This window comes from Mastigoproctus giganteus, chromosome 4 (assembly GCF_048544385.1).
Source record: "Mastigoproctus giganteus isolate SK-2022 chromosome 4, ASM4854438v1, whole genome shotgun sequence".
In the NCBI taxonomy this organism is placed as follows: domain Eukaryota; kingdom Metazoa; phylum Arthropoda; class Arachnida; order Uropygi; family Thelyphonidae; genus Mastigoproctus; species Mastigoproctus giganteus.
The window spans coordinates 230,572,367-230,589,431 of NC_143578.1; the positions used below are offsets into that span (position 1 = coordinate 230,572,367).

The 17,065-nt window shown below is 37.6% G+C and overlaps 1 protein-coding gene across 1 annotated transcript in view; it reads left to right on the forward strand.

Annotated features, from left to right (window-relative positions):
• Nucleotides 1-17,065, forward strand: part of LOC150087474 (uncharacterized) — a 223,247-nt gene that overhangs the window by 61,139 nt on the left and 145,043 nt on the right. Inside the window, exon 7 of the mRNA XM_090372498.1 lies at nucleotides 12,886-13,032. Coding sequence (XP_090228624.1) covers nucleotides 12,886-13,032 — 147 coding nt within the window. The remainder of the gene's footprint in view (nucleotides 1-12,885; nucleotides 13,033-17,065) is intronic.

Here is a 17,065-nt window from a genome sequence, read left to right on the forward strand (position 1 = left end):
TATCAGTAGTGATTCTTCATGCGTTAAGAATCTGCAGGTAAATGAACCACTAGGTAGCAGTGATCACAGTTGGCTGAAGTGGGATTTACTCAAAAGGTAACTACCATTAGGGGTAAAGGAAGGGTTATTGCTTTCGTAAAGGTGACTACGATGGACTGAGACAGTATTTAAATTCTATACAGTGGGACCAACTGATGATGTTACCAACAGCAAATTCAAAATGGGAAGCATTCAAAGAACTTATCTTGGAAGCTACTAGGCTTTACATACCAACTAAGAAATATTGTTGACCTAAGTGGATGTCAGATGAACTAATGAGACATATGGCAGAGAAGAAAAATGCATGGGATACATACAAATTAACACATGACACAGAAGCCTATGATAGATACAAGTTGATCTGTAACCAAGTTATAAAGGAGGTTAGGCAGGCGAAGGCAGATTACGAGAAATCTTTGGCAAGGGATGCAAAGAAAAACAGCAAAGAGTTCTTTACTTATGTAAACTCTAGAAGGAAGGGGATGAATCAGATTGGTCCACTTGATATCGATGGGTCAACTGTTGAAGATCCTGCTCAGGTAGCTAACAAACTAAATGAATATTTTGCATCGACATTCACACATGAGGAGTTATTTAGCGAGGGGAATGCCAGAGGTGTATTCAACTCTGGCAGTAAGCTAGAGAATCTTGTAATAACTGAGAGTAAAGTGGAGGAGAAATTGTTGAAGATAAATACAAGAAAGGCACCTGGGGTGGATGGGATCTATCCAGTTATATTAAAGGAGGCAGCAAAGGAAGTAAGCAAACCCTTTGCCATAATTATGAGAGCTTCCTTGGACTCAGGGAAAGTACCCATGGACTGGAGATGTGCAAATGTGACCCCAATTCACAAAGGAGGATCAAAGGGCGACACAAGTAATTATAGACCTGTTAGTTTAACTTCTGTTCCCAGAAAATTAATGGAGGCACTGGTTAAAGAAGCACTGCAGGATCATCTAGACAAGACTTGAGTTATAGCTCAGACACAGCTTGGTTTTGTTAAGGGGAAGTCTTGCCTGACCAATTTGATTGGATACTATGATGCAGTCACAAAAGAACTGGATGCAGGGAATAACTTTGATATTATATACTTGGATCTTAGAAAGGCTTTTGATACTGTTGCACATGGAAGACTGCTGCACAAATTGGAGCAGTGTGGCATTGGAGGCAAATTGCTGCTATGGATAAAGGGGTGGTTGAGGGGGAGAAGACAGAGAGTGGTAATCAATGGACACTGCTCATCGTGGACTAATGTTATTAGTGGAGTCCCTCAGGGTTCAGTATTGGGTCCATTATTGTTTTCTGTATTTATAAATGATATTGATGATGGTATATCAAGCTTAATCCAAGTTTGCAGACGATACGAAGGTTGGCTGGGTTGTCAAGGACACTACTGACACTATGCTACTGCAACAGGATCTGGAAGGGTTGAGCAGATGGGAAAAAAGTACTACATATGGGAAACAGCAACCCAAGAGCAATGTATCAACTCTGTGGTACTACACTGACAGTGGTAGAGAATGAAAAGGACCTGGGGGTGGTTGTGCAGGCAGATATGAAGTTTTCTGAGCAGTGCAGACGGGCTGCAAGAGTAGCTCATGGTGTATTGTCGATGATATATAGGAATTTTTCTAGCTGGGATAAGGAGGTGATTATTCCCTTGTATAAGGCAATGGTCAGGTCACACCTAGAGTACTGTATACAGGTCTGTTGGCCTCATTTCAAGAAGGACGTAGAGATGCTGGAACGAGTACAGAGAAGGGCAACAAGATTAGTGAATGGAACAAAGGGGTGCTCTTACGAAGAAAGGCTTAAGTTTTGCAAATTACAGTGTCTGGAGACTAGACACAGCGAGGTGATCTGATAGAGGTGTATAAAGCCTTGAATGGTTTGAGCATGCTCAATGCTGATGAGATTCTTCCTCTTGCTCAGAATAATCACCTGAGAGGGCATAAATTCAAATTGAGGAAAGACGGATGTAGGATAGACGTGAGGAAATTTGCCTTTAGCCAGCGGGTGGTTGGTTGGTTGAACAGACTTCCATCCCTTCCACGACAAGGGATGGAAGTCTGTTGGTTGAACAGACTTTCATCCCTTGTCGTGGAAGTTGATAGCCTAAATAAGTTTAAGGCTCAGCTGGAGAGGTATTTCGAACGAACAGAGGGGTGAAGTGGAAGTGGTTATTTTTTATTTATTTTTTTATTTTTTGGCTGATGCTGCATGAGCTTGCTTTCTTGCATCAAATGCCTCTACTAATGCTAATGCTAATGAACGAAGAATATAAAGCTGGTGCTTGGGTTATCTTGTAGCTCAATTTCCCATCCGTGTTAGTAACAGCCCCGGACATGGACCACTACCAACACATATATGTCCAGGGCTGTTACTAACACAGATGGGAAATTGTGCTCCCAGATAACCTGAGCACCAGCTTTATGTTCTTTATATACTGTTTAAGTTCTTAAGGCTTAAGTTCTGAAAATTGCAGCTTCTGGGGACTAGGCACCTGCAAGGAGATCTGATTGAGGTGTATAAGGCCTTGAATGAATTGAGCAGGCTTAATGCTGAGGGGATTGTTCCTCTTGCTAAGATTACAGACCTGAAGGGGCATGGATTCAAACTGAGAAAAGACAGTTGTAAAATAGATATGCAGAAGTTTGCCTTTAGCCAGCGGGTAGTTGATTGCTGGAACAAACTTCCATCTGTTGTTGTGGAAATTGATAGCTTAAATAAATTCAAGAACTAGACAAACATTTGGAATCAATGGATCAGTGAAATGGGAAGGGTTTTTTATTTATTATTATTATTATTTTTTTTGGCTGATGCTGTATAAGCTTGCTTTCTTGCATCGTGTGCCTCTACTAATGCTAATGCTAATGTTTACTTTTTTCTACAAGTATTCAAATATTCATGTGTTGAGATGCAGACCCCCAGGGTTTCCCCCATTAGCTGCTGTTATTCATCTTGTGGTGGAGTTCAAATGCCAAAGCCGGCCATTTTTATGTAAAATGTTGTAGTGTGAATGTGTAGTGTTTGTTCTGTTGTTGTGTAGCGATCGGCATCTGGCTCTTAGTAGATGAGAAACAGAAGACCCCCAGCATTTTCCCCATTAGCTGCTGTTATTCATCTTGTGGTGGAGTTAAAACGCCAAAGCCGGCCATTTTTATGTAAAATGTAGTGTGAATGTGCAGTGTTTGTTCTGTTGTTGTGTAGCGACCGGCATCTGGCTCTTAGTAGATGAGAAACAGAAACAACTGGTTGCCCCGTCCCGCCTTCCATCCCTGCCATGAGGAGGCAGCCAAGATCTACTAATCATCTTGCCCATATTCACTTAGAAAACCCAAGTGAATGTGAATAGAAGAAAAAGGATAGGGAATCAGTAGGGAGAAGTATGGGAACTGGAAGGGTTGGTGAAGAAGATTACAGTGAGGAATCACAGATGGATTCATCAGAAAAGGAAGAGAGAAAAAAACTTAGTAAAGAAAAAAAGAAGATTTACTTTTCTACAACTAAAATTCTTCTACACTCTGAGCTGTTAGTGTAATACGAGGGCAGGAGTGTCTTATTTCTATCCTAATTACCTTCCTAATTTCGCCTCCATTAGCTAAACAGCCAGACAATGACTTTTAACTATAATACACATTTACTTGTATTTGGAAAATTAAATGCACTAGGCATAATCCTTATGGGTTTTGATAATTAACTATATAATATCGGTGTAAATACACCATAGTTAACCCATAGATTTGAGCTACGATTGTAGCATAGAAGGCATCGTTTTAATTGTATCTCATAATGTGGTTGCCTGATGACGAAGCCAAAAAGCTTAAAAACGATCGTCTGGGTGGTGGTACGCTGAAAATAAATAACAGTATTCTCTACTAGAGAAGCGTTATTTATTTGAAGTAATTCAATAGTAGCTATCTTGTTGTGAAGGCAACCACATTATGAGATACAATTAAAACGATGCCTTCTACGCTACAATCGTAGCTCAAATCTATGGGTTAACTATGGTGTATTTACACCAATATTATATAGTTAATTATCAAAACCCATAAGGATTATGCCTAGTGCATTTAATTTTCCAAATACATTACCACCACACCCTTCTGGCATCTCTCATAGGATATAACTTCGCAACTGAGATGGCTTGTTGTATTACCTACCCGCCCACTGATGACGAAGCCAAAAAGCTTCGAAACGATCGTCTGGGTGGTGGTACGCTGAAAATAAATAACAGTAGTCTTCTCTACTAGAGAAGCGTTATTTATTTGAAGTAATTCAATAGTAGCTATCTTGTTGTGAAGGCAACCACATTATGAGATACAATTAAAACGATGCCTTCTACGCTACAATCGTAGCTCAAATCTATGGGTTAACTATGGTGTATTTACACCGATATTATATAGTTAATACACATTTACATAAAAATATATATATGCATATATATGGTTTATGGACTAGGGACACAACATTTTGCAGAACGAACCCAATGACCATAATGAATATATAAAGGCTAAATGAAAATAACAGGGAGGAGCATGGAATATAAACTAAAATATGTACTTTCTTTTTCTTATTTATTTATTTATTTATTTATTTTTTTTTTGTGCTATTTGCATTTATTTGTATTTTTCATGTTTTCCCTAGATCCAATCATAGTTTTTAGTTTATAATCCCTCCTCCCCATTCTGTTCATTTAACCTTTATATATATAAATATATATATAAATATATAAGTTATTGCTAAAAATAATGGAGAGAGAGAGGAGAGGTAAATATAAGCACGAATAGAAAAAAAAAAAAAACTAAAGAAGTTAGCAAATGAAATAAATAAAAGTAATGGAGATAGGGAGAGAGAGAGAGAAGAAACTACATGCTATTATGTGAAATCCCCCTTTACTCTCATTTTGGCCTTAATTTCCTCTTCATTTTATGTTTGCAGACCTGTCTAGAACAGAACATGATCTAGCCAAGGAGAATGTCTTTGTGTGTGTGTGTGTGTGTGTGTGTGTGTGTGTGTGTGTGTGTGTGTGTGTGTGTGTGTGTGTGTGTGTGTGTGTGTGTGTGTGTGTGTGCTAGGCACAGAGACTGTGAAGAAATTAGGTGCCAACTCAGCATTTTGATGGGCATCTATGAGAGTTTGAGTTGTAGGGTAAATACCCTCAGAGAAATTAATGAAGGGCCCATCAAGCTCTCAGCTGCCCAACTCAATGCCAGAGCTCACTCCTGTGCATCAGGCAACACAGAGGCAATCTCCAAGGCAGAATGCGCTGATGCCACATGAACTAGTTATTGCCGGTGACTCTATTGTCAGGGAGATGGGGAATATATTATGCAAAAAGGCTAGGTGAAATAGGACCAGGGTATGACTGCCAGGGGCAAAAGTTGATGATGTTGTAGGGCAGATATCATCTTTTAAGGGCACAAAAGATGATATTGTTATACACGTTGGCACTAATGACCTTAACAATAAGAGATCTGCAGATTTACTTAATAAGTAAATCTAAATGCTGGAAAAAAAGTCACGAGTTAGGGTTAAATTTGGAAGTGTCTGCAATTCTGCCCAGACATGATAGGAGGGAGTATAGGAGAGCCTTGTCAATCATGTTAGCCCTGGAGAGATTGTGCAAGGCTTACGGGGTAGAATTTCTTCAGCATGGTCTGTGCTTGCTAACAGGAGAGACTGCTTCTACAGGGATGGGGATAGGATACACTTAAATAGAAAGGGTGCAAGAATATTTGCTGATGTTATCTGGGCAGTGTTAGGTGAGTTGGAAAACTGCTAGATTGGGGGAATTTACAGACTAAAAGATTAACGGTAGCCACAGGCAGAGGCGAAGGTGATTCTTGCACTGCTTCTATTGTAATAAACAGCATCCTAGAGAGCTAGTTGCTGGGGACTTCAAGAGCTGCTGGGAGTCATCATGGAACAAGTAAATACGTGGGCTGTGGTAGGGTATCTAAGAGTAGTAGTAGTAGTAGTAGTGGCATGTGATGCAAGAAAGCAAGCTTATGATGAGCTTATGCAGCATCAGCCAAAAAAAAAAAAAAAATCACGCCATTCCCTCCGATTGCCTGTCCAGTTCCTCCTTAAATTTATTTAACCTATCAACTTCCACAATGACAGATGGAAGTTTGTTCCAGTAATTAACCACCTGCTGGCTAAAGGCAAATTTCCGGAAATCTATTCTACACCTGTCTTTTCTTAATTTGAATTTATGCCCCCTTAGGTTCGTAATATGAACAAGTGAAAGGATCCCATTAGAATTCAGCGTGCTCAACCCATTCAAGGCCTTATACACCTCAATCAGATCACTGCACAGGTGCCTAGTCTCCAGCCACTGCAATTTGCAGAACTTAAGCCTCTCATGGTAAGAGGATCCCTTCATTCCCCTCACCAATCTTGTTGCCCTTCTCTGTACATGCTCAAGCAAATCTACATCCTTCCTAAAATGAGGCCTCCAGACTTGTATGCAGTACTCAAGGCACAGCCTGACCATTTCTTTATACAGAGGGACAATCACCTTCTTCTTCCTGCTAGCAAAATTCCTATATATCATTAACAAACCCCATGACCTGCCTTGGCAGCCTGTCTGCATCGCTCAGAAAACTTCATATCTGACTGCACAATTACTCCCAGGTCTTTTTAATTTTCTACCAGGTTAAGTGTAGTACCACACAGTTGGTACGTTTCTCTGGGGATACTTCTACCCATATGCAGTATTTTGCATTTGTCAAGATTAAACTTCAATTGCCACTTCTTAGCCCATCTTCCCAAATTATCTAGATCCTGTTGCAGTAGCACACTGCCATTACTGTCATTAACAACCCTGCCACCTTTGTATCATCTGCAAACTTCGACACTAAGCCTGATATACCTTCATCAATATCATTGATAAATATACAAAACAACAGAGGACCCAAGACTGAACCCAGTGGGACTCCACTAATAACATTAGTCCACGAAAAGCAGAACCCATTAATTACCACCCTCTGTCTTCTCCCACTCAGCCATCCTTTTATCCATTGTAGCAACTTACCTTTATTACCATTCTGCTCCAATTTGTACAATAGTCTTCCATGCGCAACAGTGTCAAAAGCTTTCCTGAAATCCAAATATATGATATCAAAATTATTTTTTGCATCGAGTTCCTTTGTAACCATATCATAATATCCTATCAAATTTGTCAGACAAGACTTTTCCCCTTAACAAACCCATGCTGTGTCTGAATTATTGCTGCAGTCTTGTCTAGATGATCCTGCAATGCATCTTTAACCAGTGATTTCATTATTTTACACGGAACAGAAGTTAAACTAACTGGTTTGTAATTACTCGTGTCACCAGTCATTCCCCCTTTGTAAATTGGGGATTCATTTGCACATCTCCAGTCCGTGGGGGACCTCCCCTGAGTCCAAGGATGCTCTCATAATTATGGCTAAGGGTTTGCTTAGTTGCTTTGCTGTCTCCTTTAATATAACTGGATAGATCCCATCCACCCCAGGTGCCTTTCTTATGTTTAACTTCAACAATTTCTCTTCCACTTTGCTCTCAGTTATTAAAAAATCATTAAGCAACCTTCTACAATTTGATAACCTTCTGCCATTTTCAAACCTTAATAACTGCTCATGTGTGAATGTAGATGCAAAATACTCATTCAGTTTGTTTGCTATCTGAGCAGGATCATCAACAGTCGAACCATCGATATCAAGTGGACCAATCAGATTCATCCCCTTCCTTTTAGAGTTTATATAAGTAAAGAAGTCTCTGCTGTTTTTCTTAGCATCCTTTGCCAAAGGTTTCTGATAATCTGCCTTCGCCTGCCTAACCTCCTTTGTGACCTGCTGATTACAGACTAGCTTATATCTGCCATAGGCTTCTGAGTCGCTTGATAATTTATATGCATCCCATGCATTTTTTTTCTCTGTCACGAGTCTCATTAGTTCATTTGATAACCATTTAGGCCTAAACCTTGAACAATATTTCTTAATAGGTATGAAACTTTTAGTAGCTTCCACGATTAATTCCTTGAATGCTTCCCACTTAGAATTTACTGTTGGTAACGTCGTCAGTTGATCCCACTGTACAGAATTTAAAAACTGTCTGAGACCACTGTACTCACCTTTACGGAAGCAAAAACCCTTTCCTTTACCCCTGGTAATTATATCTTTAAGTAAATCCCACATCAATCCTTTATCTGCAAATTCTTAATACATGAATGATCACTGCTGATAACCAGATCAAGAGTATTACCCTCTCTGGTTGCCTCTCGAACCTGCTGCTGCAGAAAACAATCATCCAATTAATCTACAAAAGTCTTACTAGTGTGTGAGTGACCAACCCACAAGTTCCAGTCAATATCTGAGTAAGAACAAGTGCATGTATATTTGCATGTACATTAATGCTAGAAGTATAGTAAATAAAATCGATGAATTTGAAGTGCTGATCAAGACATCAAAGCCAGATATTGTTGGGATATCAGAGACATGGTGTCACACAGATATAAGCAGTACAGAATTAGAATTTGATTTGGGGAGTACAATGTGTACAGAAAGGACAGACAGAGTAGGAAGGGAGGAGGGGTTATGTTGTTAGTTAAGAAACACATGAAATCTATTCTTTGGTGTGACATAAACACTGAGAAAAGGAAAATGAGAGTAGGAGTATGTTATAGGCCTAATCACTCTGATGAGCACAACAAACAATTCTGCAGAGAAATAGAGTGGGCCAGTAAATCAGAATGTAAATCATAATGGGGGATTTTAACCTTCAAGATATTAACTGCAACTTGTGGGTTGGTCACTCACATGCTAGCAAGACTTTTGTGGATTTATTGGAGGATTATTTTCTACAGCAACATGTTTGAGGGGCAACCCTTGAACATGATAATCAGATCAATACCTTTGATCTGATTATCAGCGGTGATTATTCATGCATTAAGAATTTGCAGATAAAGGAACTACTAGGTGACACTGATCACAGTGTACTGATGTGGGATTTACTTAAAGATGTAACTACCATCAAGGGTAAAGGGAAGGGTTTTTGTTTTCGTAAAGGCGACTACAGTGGTCTCAGACAGTTTTTAAATTCTATGCAGTGGGATCAACTGATGATGTTACCAATGGTGAATTCTAAATGGGAAGCCTTCAGGATCTTAATCTTGGAGGCTACTAGGCTTTTCATACCAACTAAGAAATACTGCTCAAGGTTCAGGCCTAAATGGATGTCGGATGAATTAATGAGGCTCGTGGCAGAAAAGAAAAATGCATGGAATGCATATAATTATCAGGTGACACAGAAGCTTATGGCAGGTATAAGCTAGTTTGTAATCAAGTCACAAAGGAGGTTAGTCAGGCGACGGCAGGTTACAAGAAATCTTTGACAAAGGACGTGAAGAGAAACAGCAAAGAGTTCTTTACTTATGTAAACTCTAGAAGGAAGGGGATGAATTAGATTGGTCCACTTAACATAGATGGTTTGACTATTGATGATCCTGTGAGGTGATCTGATGAGGTGTATAAGGCTTTGAATGGTTTGAGCAGGCTCAATGCTGACAGGATACTTCCGCTAGCTCAGATTAAGAACCTGAAGGGGCGTAGATTCAAATTGAGGAAAGACAGTTGTAGAATAGATGTGTGGAAGTTTGCTTTTACCAGCAGGTAGTTCGTTGCTGCCACAGACTTCCATCTGTTGTGAAAGTTGATAGCTTAAATAAATTTAAGGCTGAACTAGACAGATATTTGGAGTGACCGGATGGGTGAAATGGGAAAGTTTTTTTTTTTTTTTTTTTTGGCTGATGCTGTATAAGTTTGCTTTCTATGTTATCTTGATGACAAGCTCTTGAAAAGTGACACCAAGGTTGTGCATTATGTGGCAATACCTTTTTCTTTAGTATAATATCATTTTGTATTAAATATTATTATTATTTCCTATATGTTTTTTTCCCCTCTATTACTTTGATCAAAAAGTACTTTTACTCCTTCCTGATTTCTTCCTTATTTCTTATGATCTTTTTTTATATATCTATTATATTTCTCTTTTGTTCTCTCTCTCTATGTCTATTTCTCTCTCTCTCCATTACTTTTATTTATTTCATTCACTTACTCCTTCCTTGTTTCTTTTCTATTTCTATTCACACTTATATTTACCTCTCTCTCCATTATTTTTAGTAGTAACTAATATTCATAATGATCGTTGGGTTTTCTCTGATTAAAATAGCCAACAATTTTGAACTTTCGATAACATGAATAAAATCAACTGATTTTGACTAAATCGCATGTGCTGAAAATGAAAATGACAGTAGAAAGTTTTTAGCATGTCACATTTTCCTGTTATGGCTTTGTTCTCCTTTTCCCAAAAATTGTGAATTTTTACTTATCTAAATGACTACTTTTCTTGTAAATTAATTGCTTGAAATAGAAATAATGACCAGTAAACATTCCAAATGAATAAAAAATCATATATTGAACTTTATAAACACCTATTTGGATTTAAGTAAGTGATTAACCCACAAAAGTTGAGGCAAAAATAGGCAATTGTACTACTTACAGTTATTTTTTCCTCTTATGAGCAAAATGGTCCTCCCTTATCAGAAACCAGTGATCATCCATCATTGCTGGATCCCATCATCCTTGATACCTCTGTTCCATAGTGTTTATATCTTGGTGGAATCATTCCCCCTGCTCGTCACTGACAGATCCCAAGTTGTCTGGAAAGAAGTCCAGGTGTGAATGTAGGAAGTGTATCTTCAGTGATATTTGGCATCCTAACTTTTGATAGTTATGCAACAATTCTTCTATCAACTCTTTATAGTTCTCTACTTATTTATTCCCTAAAAACCTGCTAACAACAGCTCTGAAGGATTTACACACAGCTGATTCAGTGGCATTAAGTTTAGTTTCAAAGATTTCATCCTTTAAAAGCCATCTGATTTGTGGGCCCACAAATATATCCTCCTTCAACTCTGCATCACTAATTTTTGGAAACTGGTTTTTTAAGTACTCGAAACCTTCACTATTTTTGTCCAGAGCTTTTACAAAATTATCATGAGACCCAACTTAATATGCAAAGGCTGGAGAAGCACCATTTCAGGTTTCACTAAAGGTGTGCATTTGATGTTGAATTTCCTGGGAACTTATTCTTCTCTGATGGGCCATTCCTTCACAGTATAATGACATTCTACTGCTCGACTATCCCATAAATACAGGAAACAACAATACTTAGTAAAATCACCCTGTAGTCCAAGCAACAAAGTGATTACTTTTAAATCACCACAGATTTCCCCAACGATATTTCTTATAGTTTAAGGCATTTAACAGCAATGACATTCTATCATTGGTTTCTTTCATAGCCACCGAATGAGCCACTGGGACCAATGTTTTGATATTACCATTGTGTAGCAAAACTGCTTTTAAACTTAGTTTAGAATAATTGATGAATAATCTCCATTCTTCAGGATTGTATTCTAACCCTAGTTCATCCATCAATCTGTTTACATCTTTGCAGACACAAACCTTCCATATGATAACCGGCAAACTTTTCATTTTGGTTTCTAAACACAGAAATCCTCATGGTTTTTGCCAGAAAATTCTACTGTTGCAACCTAGATCTGCCTAGCTCAGCCTGTTGCTTTGAAAGATTTAAATCCCTAACCAAATCATTAAGTTCACTTTGCCCAATTAAGTGTGAGTTTTGTCATTTTCAGGATTGTAACCAGGATCGGCAGATGTTGAGGGGACAGGTATGGTCTCTAGTGACTCTTGCTCTTCTTCTGGAATAGTGATTTCTTCACAACTAGGTGGAGGAATAGGAATACGGAGATCTGGTGTATGGGCACTGGTCTTATTGCAGACAGAAGGTTGGGGTATTTTATTTAACTTTTTAACTATTTTTCCTTGAAAATCCCCTTAGTATTTGTGAGGCAGAAATAACAATCTTTGAGGTAACTTGTTGGTTCTTGCCAGATCATCAGAACAGCAAAAAAAGGCATTTTAGAATTGTTCCCTTTCATCCATTCAGTCAGATTTACAAAGCACATATATGGTGCCCACCTTTTAACCTGATCACCCATGTTAACACCAAAATAAAAATAATAAGCTTGTTTCACCTTTGTGATTGATCAACATTGCGACTTCACTGTAAATTATCCACAAACATAGCAAAAACTGTTTGGTGAATTAACGCACACATGCAGTTTTCACTCCATTTCATGAGTTTTAACATGACCAAAACAGAACTTTATAACGCCACAATCAACCCCAAAAATGTACATTTAAGAGCTAAAGACAGTGTAAACAAGTTGTCTTTCACAGAGGCACCCTGACCACCAGAAATATTGTAGGGTCCAAACGTGCTACCATATAATAAGGATTATAGCAATATAACTCAGAGCAGCCACTCCTCATGGCCATAAAACTAAAAAGTGGTATTAGTATTCTATTAAACAACACAGATATGTCTCGTTTGTTACAATAAATTTGACCAGGAAAGGTACAGAGTGTGATATTGGATGATTTCATTGATTTGAAGCTGTTTTACATTTTTTTTAAACTGTTTTTGCATTTTTCTAAAAAAATTTGATGTGATTAGAAACTTTTTACTGTCATATTCATAATCAGCACATACAAATTAACAAAAAATGTTAATTTCTTTTTTCATTTTTTGTTAATTAACAAAAAATGTCTTTTACTCACGTTAGCAAAACCTTGTTGGCCAGTGATATCAGTAGCCTGATATCACTGGTCCATTAAGACTTCTCTTTTTTCTTTCATTTCTTATTTTCCTTTTTTAACTTTTTTTTTTTAAAACTTGTTTAACTTATTTTATTTATATACATGCACACACATTTAGCCTCCAATTGGCCTGGGTTGTGAAGGATTGAAAACAGATGATGATGGAATACTACCAAAATTACCAAAAGAAGTTTCTTTTAGTGTAGAGGAATATGACATTTTTCTGTCTTCCCAGGAGAAAAAATCTGTTGTGAATATTTTTGATGTGAGTATTGTATATTAAAAACTGAGAAGCAAAATGTTATTTTTAAATATTTTTTATGTATTTAAAAACAAACTTTGATCTTGTTTTTTTCTCTTGATGACTGTTTATTAGATTATTGAAATCATTTTAAGAAAATAAAAATAAAATTTCAGTGTTTTAGAATTGAAATAATATGATAATATTTATAGTGTTTTGATTTAAATTTCTATAGATATAATCTATTTGTCATTTAATCACAACCTCAAGAATTTTTAAAAGGAAATTTTTAGAAAAATGTGTTTTTTTTTTCCTAGATTACCTTAACCAGCTGACTTAGATTCACAATTACCTAGTCACTTCACTTATTTTCCATATGGCAGAATTCAATTGCAAATCTCTTGGCCTCAGAAACTAAGAACTTCTAATCATATTAAAATGTAACAAAAAAGCATTCCATAAATGGAAAAAGTCTAGCTCAGAATGCATTTACTTAAGTGTATTTGCAATTAAATAAAATTTCTTAGAAAAAATGTGAGGAATAAACATAGATTCATAAAACCAGCAGAAGACAGTATACCTGATCACAGTGTTTAATTTTGGATGAACTTTGTTTGTGGCCAGACTTTTGGACTGTCCAAAAACTTCATTTCAAAAACTAAGCTGTCATCTGTAACAGTTACAGATAATTGAAATTCTCACAAAAAAAAAAAGAAGTTCCATAACTTTCTCTATTAATATTTCAGTTACAGATAGCATCTCTTTTTTTATAATTAAGCAAAATTTTGATCAATATTTACGAGGGGGGGGCCTCAAAAATGTTTTTATTCACCCAGAAGTAGTTGTGATAGAAAGAAGTAGTTGTGATAGAAAGATGACTTTTTTTTTGCTTGATATCTTGAAATCTCTATAGCAACCACACAAATTTTGGTTTTGATCTGATAATTAATTTTTTTTTTTTTTTTCGTAGTGCTGAATGAACTGGTGTCACAATGGATAAAGTTGAATACAGATTGGTGATTTGGTTCCTCTTTCTGCAAGGGAGGCACCCCCGTAGCCAGGTAGGAAGGAGCAGCAGTGCGTGGCATATGCTTCTTGATTAGACCGGGGTTCGAGCCCGTCACCACCAAATACGGAGGATGCGGGAAGGTCAGGGAATGACCACCGCATATTCCCGGAGCAATATGGCCTTAGTTGCTAATGCTCCTAAAAACCAAACAACATCTGCAAGGGAAAATACCCAAATCAGTCCATGAAGAAATGGTCACTGTTTATGGAGAGGACTGCCCATTGGTATAAACAATTCAAATGTGGAAGAACCACAGTGCATGATGAAGAGATCCCAGGACACCCAGCAACTGCTGTAACAGAAGGGAGTGTTCAATAATTGAAGCATTAATCATAGATCACCATATTAGTGTCAAAGCACTAGAAAGAGCAGAGCTCCAAATTAGTGTAGGGTCGTGGAGAATGTTATCCATCAACAGTTGCACATGAGTAAATTGTCTGCTACATGGGGTCTCAGACTTCCAACTCCCCTTACCAGAAGAAGGAAAGGGCACAATGTGCACATGAAATGTTTATGTGCCAGGAAAAGCAAGAGGAGTTTCTTTCACGGCTAGTCACTATGGGCAAAACTTGGATCCATCATTATGATCCTGAAACTAAACAAATATCAAAACAATGGAAGCATGCAGAATCACCTCCCCCCCCACCTAAAGGTAAAAGTGCAACCACATGCTGGCAAGTTGTTTTTGGGATCAGCATGGTGTAATACTAACAGATTACCGTCAGAAGGGCTGTACCGTGACAGTGAAATATTATTCCAAGAACCTCCTCATAAAGCTATGTGCTGCCATAAAGAAAAAGAGATGAGAAAGGCTGTCCAAAGGTGTGTGCCTGCTCCATAATAATGCCTCTGTGCAGTCTTCACAAGCCACAGAATTGTGCTTATGAGCGTGGGTTTGAAAGATTGCTATATCCTGCTTATTTCTCCTCCCCTCTGAACTTGCACCCTTGGATTTATTTCCCTTTCTTCGTGGAAAATGCTTTGCTGTGTTTTCCATGAAAATTAGGTCATTTGCTGATGGCGAGGTGATTTCTGCTGCCGCATTATGATTTGAAGGTCAGTCGGAGGACTTCAAAACTGGCTTGTAGAAGATTGGTGGCAAAAATGTGTCATTTTGTCTGTTGACTGTGTTGATAAAGTGTAATACATAGTGTTTGTTTTAACCCTGTGTTACTATTTTTATAATTAAAACATATTCTGATCGATAGTTATGAGGGGGAGTTCAAGAAATATTTTTATTTACTCAGAAGATTGTGATAGAAATATGACTTCTTTTTTTTTTTTTTTTTTTTTGTTTGATACCTTGAAATCTCTATAGCAACCATTCAAATTTTAGTTTTAATCTTAATCTGACAATTCATTTTTTTTTTTTTTTTTGCAGCATAAACCTGTCACAACAACTACTGGGTGAATACTAATCTTTTTTGAACTCTCCACGTATAACAGATATCTGATATCTGGTTTAATTTCTTTCTAAAAAAGTGATCACAATACTCTCTACTATAAATGTATTATACAGCTTATTGCAAACATCAGAATCCTATTTAAGTTACTCACTTCAGTCTCTGCTGCAAAATAATAACAATTTTAGAAATTGCACAAAACATTGCTGAGTATCAAATTAGGATGTTCAAGATTTTACCAGTTCATTCATTATGTTAGCAGTAGGTCTAGTATTATACTATCGATGGGCATGATCTAATCATACTCTAAAACAGAATCTTGTTTACATAAATGTTTTTACAGCATTTAATGTAAATTAAATGCTGTGAAAATTAAATTAAATGTTCTCTTCTCTTAGTGGGGGTGGGGGACTATTTTAGTGGATATTACATAATAGGCTTACATAACGGATATTACATAAGGATAGACTGCAGCAATAATTCGGACACAGCATGGGTTTGTTAAGTTAAAGTCTTGTCCGACAAATTTGATTGGATACTATGATGTGGTTACAAAGGAACTGGATGCAAAAAATAATTTTTATATCATATACTTGGATTTCAGGAATCCTTTCGACACTGTTGTGCATGGAAAATTACTATACAAATTGGAGCAGTGTGGTATTAAGGGTAAGTTGCTACAATGGATAAAAGGGTGGTTGAGTAGGAGAAGACAGAGAGTGGTAATCAATTTTTTTTTTTTTTTTTGTTAGTTGTTGGCGCATCGGCTTCTGTGTCCATAATGCACCTCCCAAAGATTTTGCATTTTACTCTGATCCAAGCCTGAAGCGGGACTCAAACCCGCGACCTTTGGATTGCCAGGCAAGCACTTTACCCACCTGGCTAGCCTGGTCGGCATGGTAATCAATGGATCCTGCTCTTCATGAACTAATGTTATTAGTGGAGTCCCACAGGGTTCGGTGTTGGGCCCACTGTTGTTTTGTATATTTATCAATGATATTGATGGAAATATATCAGGCTTAAAGTCAAAGTTTGCAGATGATACAAGGGTTGGCAGGGTTGTTAATGACAGTAATGGCAGTGTGCTACTGCAACAGGAACTAGAAAATTTGGGCAGATGGGCTGAGAGGTGGCAACTGAAGTTTAATATTGACAAATGCAATGTACTGCATATGAGTAGAAATAACCCCAGAGAAAAGTACCAACTGTGTGGTACTACACTTAGGATGGTAGAAAATGAAAAAGTGCTGAGAGTGATTGTGCAGTCAGATATGAAGTTTTCTCAGCAATGCAGACAGGCTGCCAGAGCAGGTCATGGGGTATTGTCAATGATATACAGGAATTTTGCTAGTAGGGAAAAGGAGGTGATTATCCCTTTGCCCAGACACGATAGGAGGGAGTATATGATGAGAGCCCTGTCGATCAATTTGGCCCTGGAAAGATTGTGCAAGGCTCAAGGTGTAGAATTTTTTTCAGCCTGGTCTGTACTTGTTAACAGGAGAGACTGCTTCTACAGGGATGGGATACACTTAAATAGAAAGGGTGCAAGAATGTTTGCTGATGCTATCGAGGCAGTGTTAGGTGG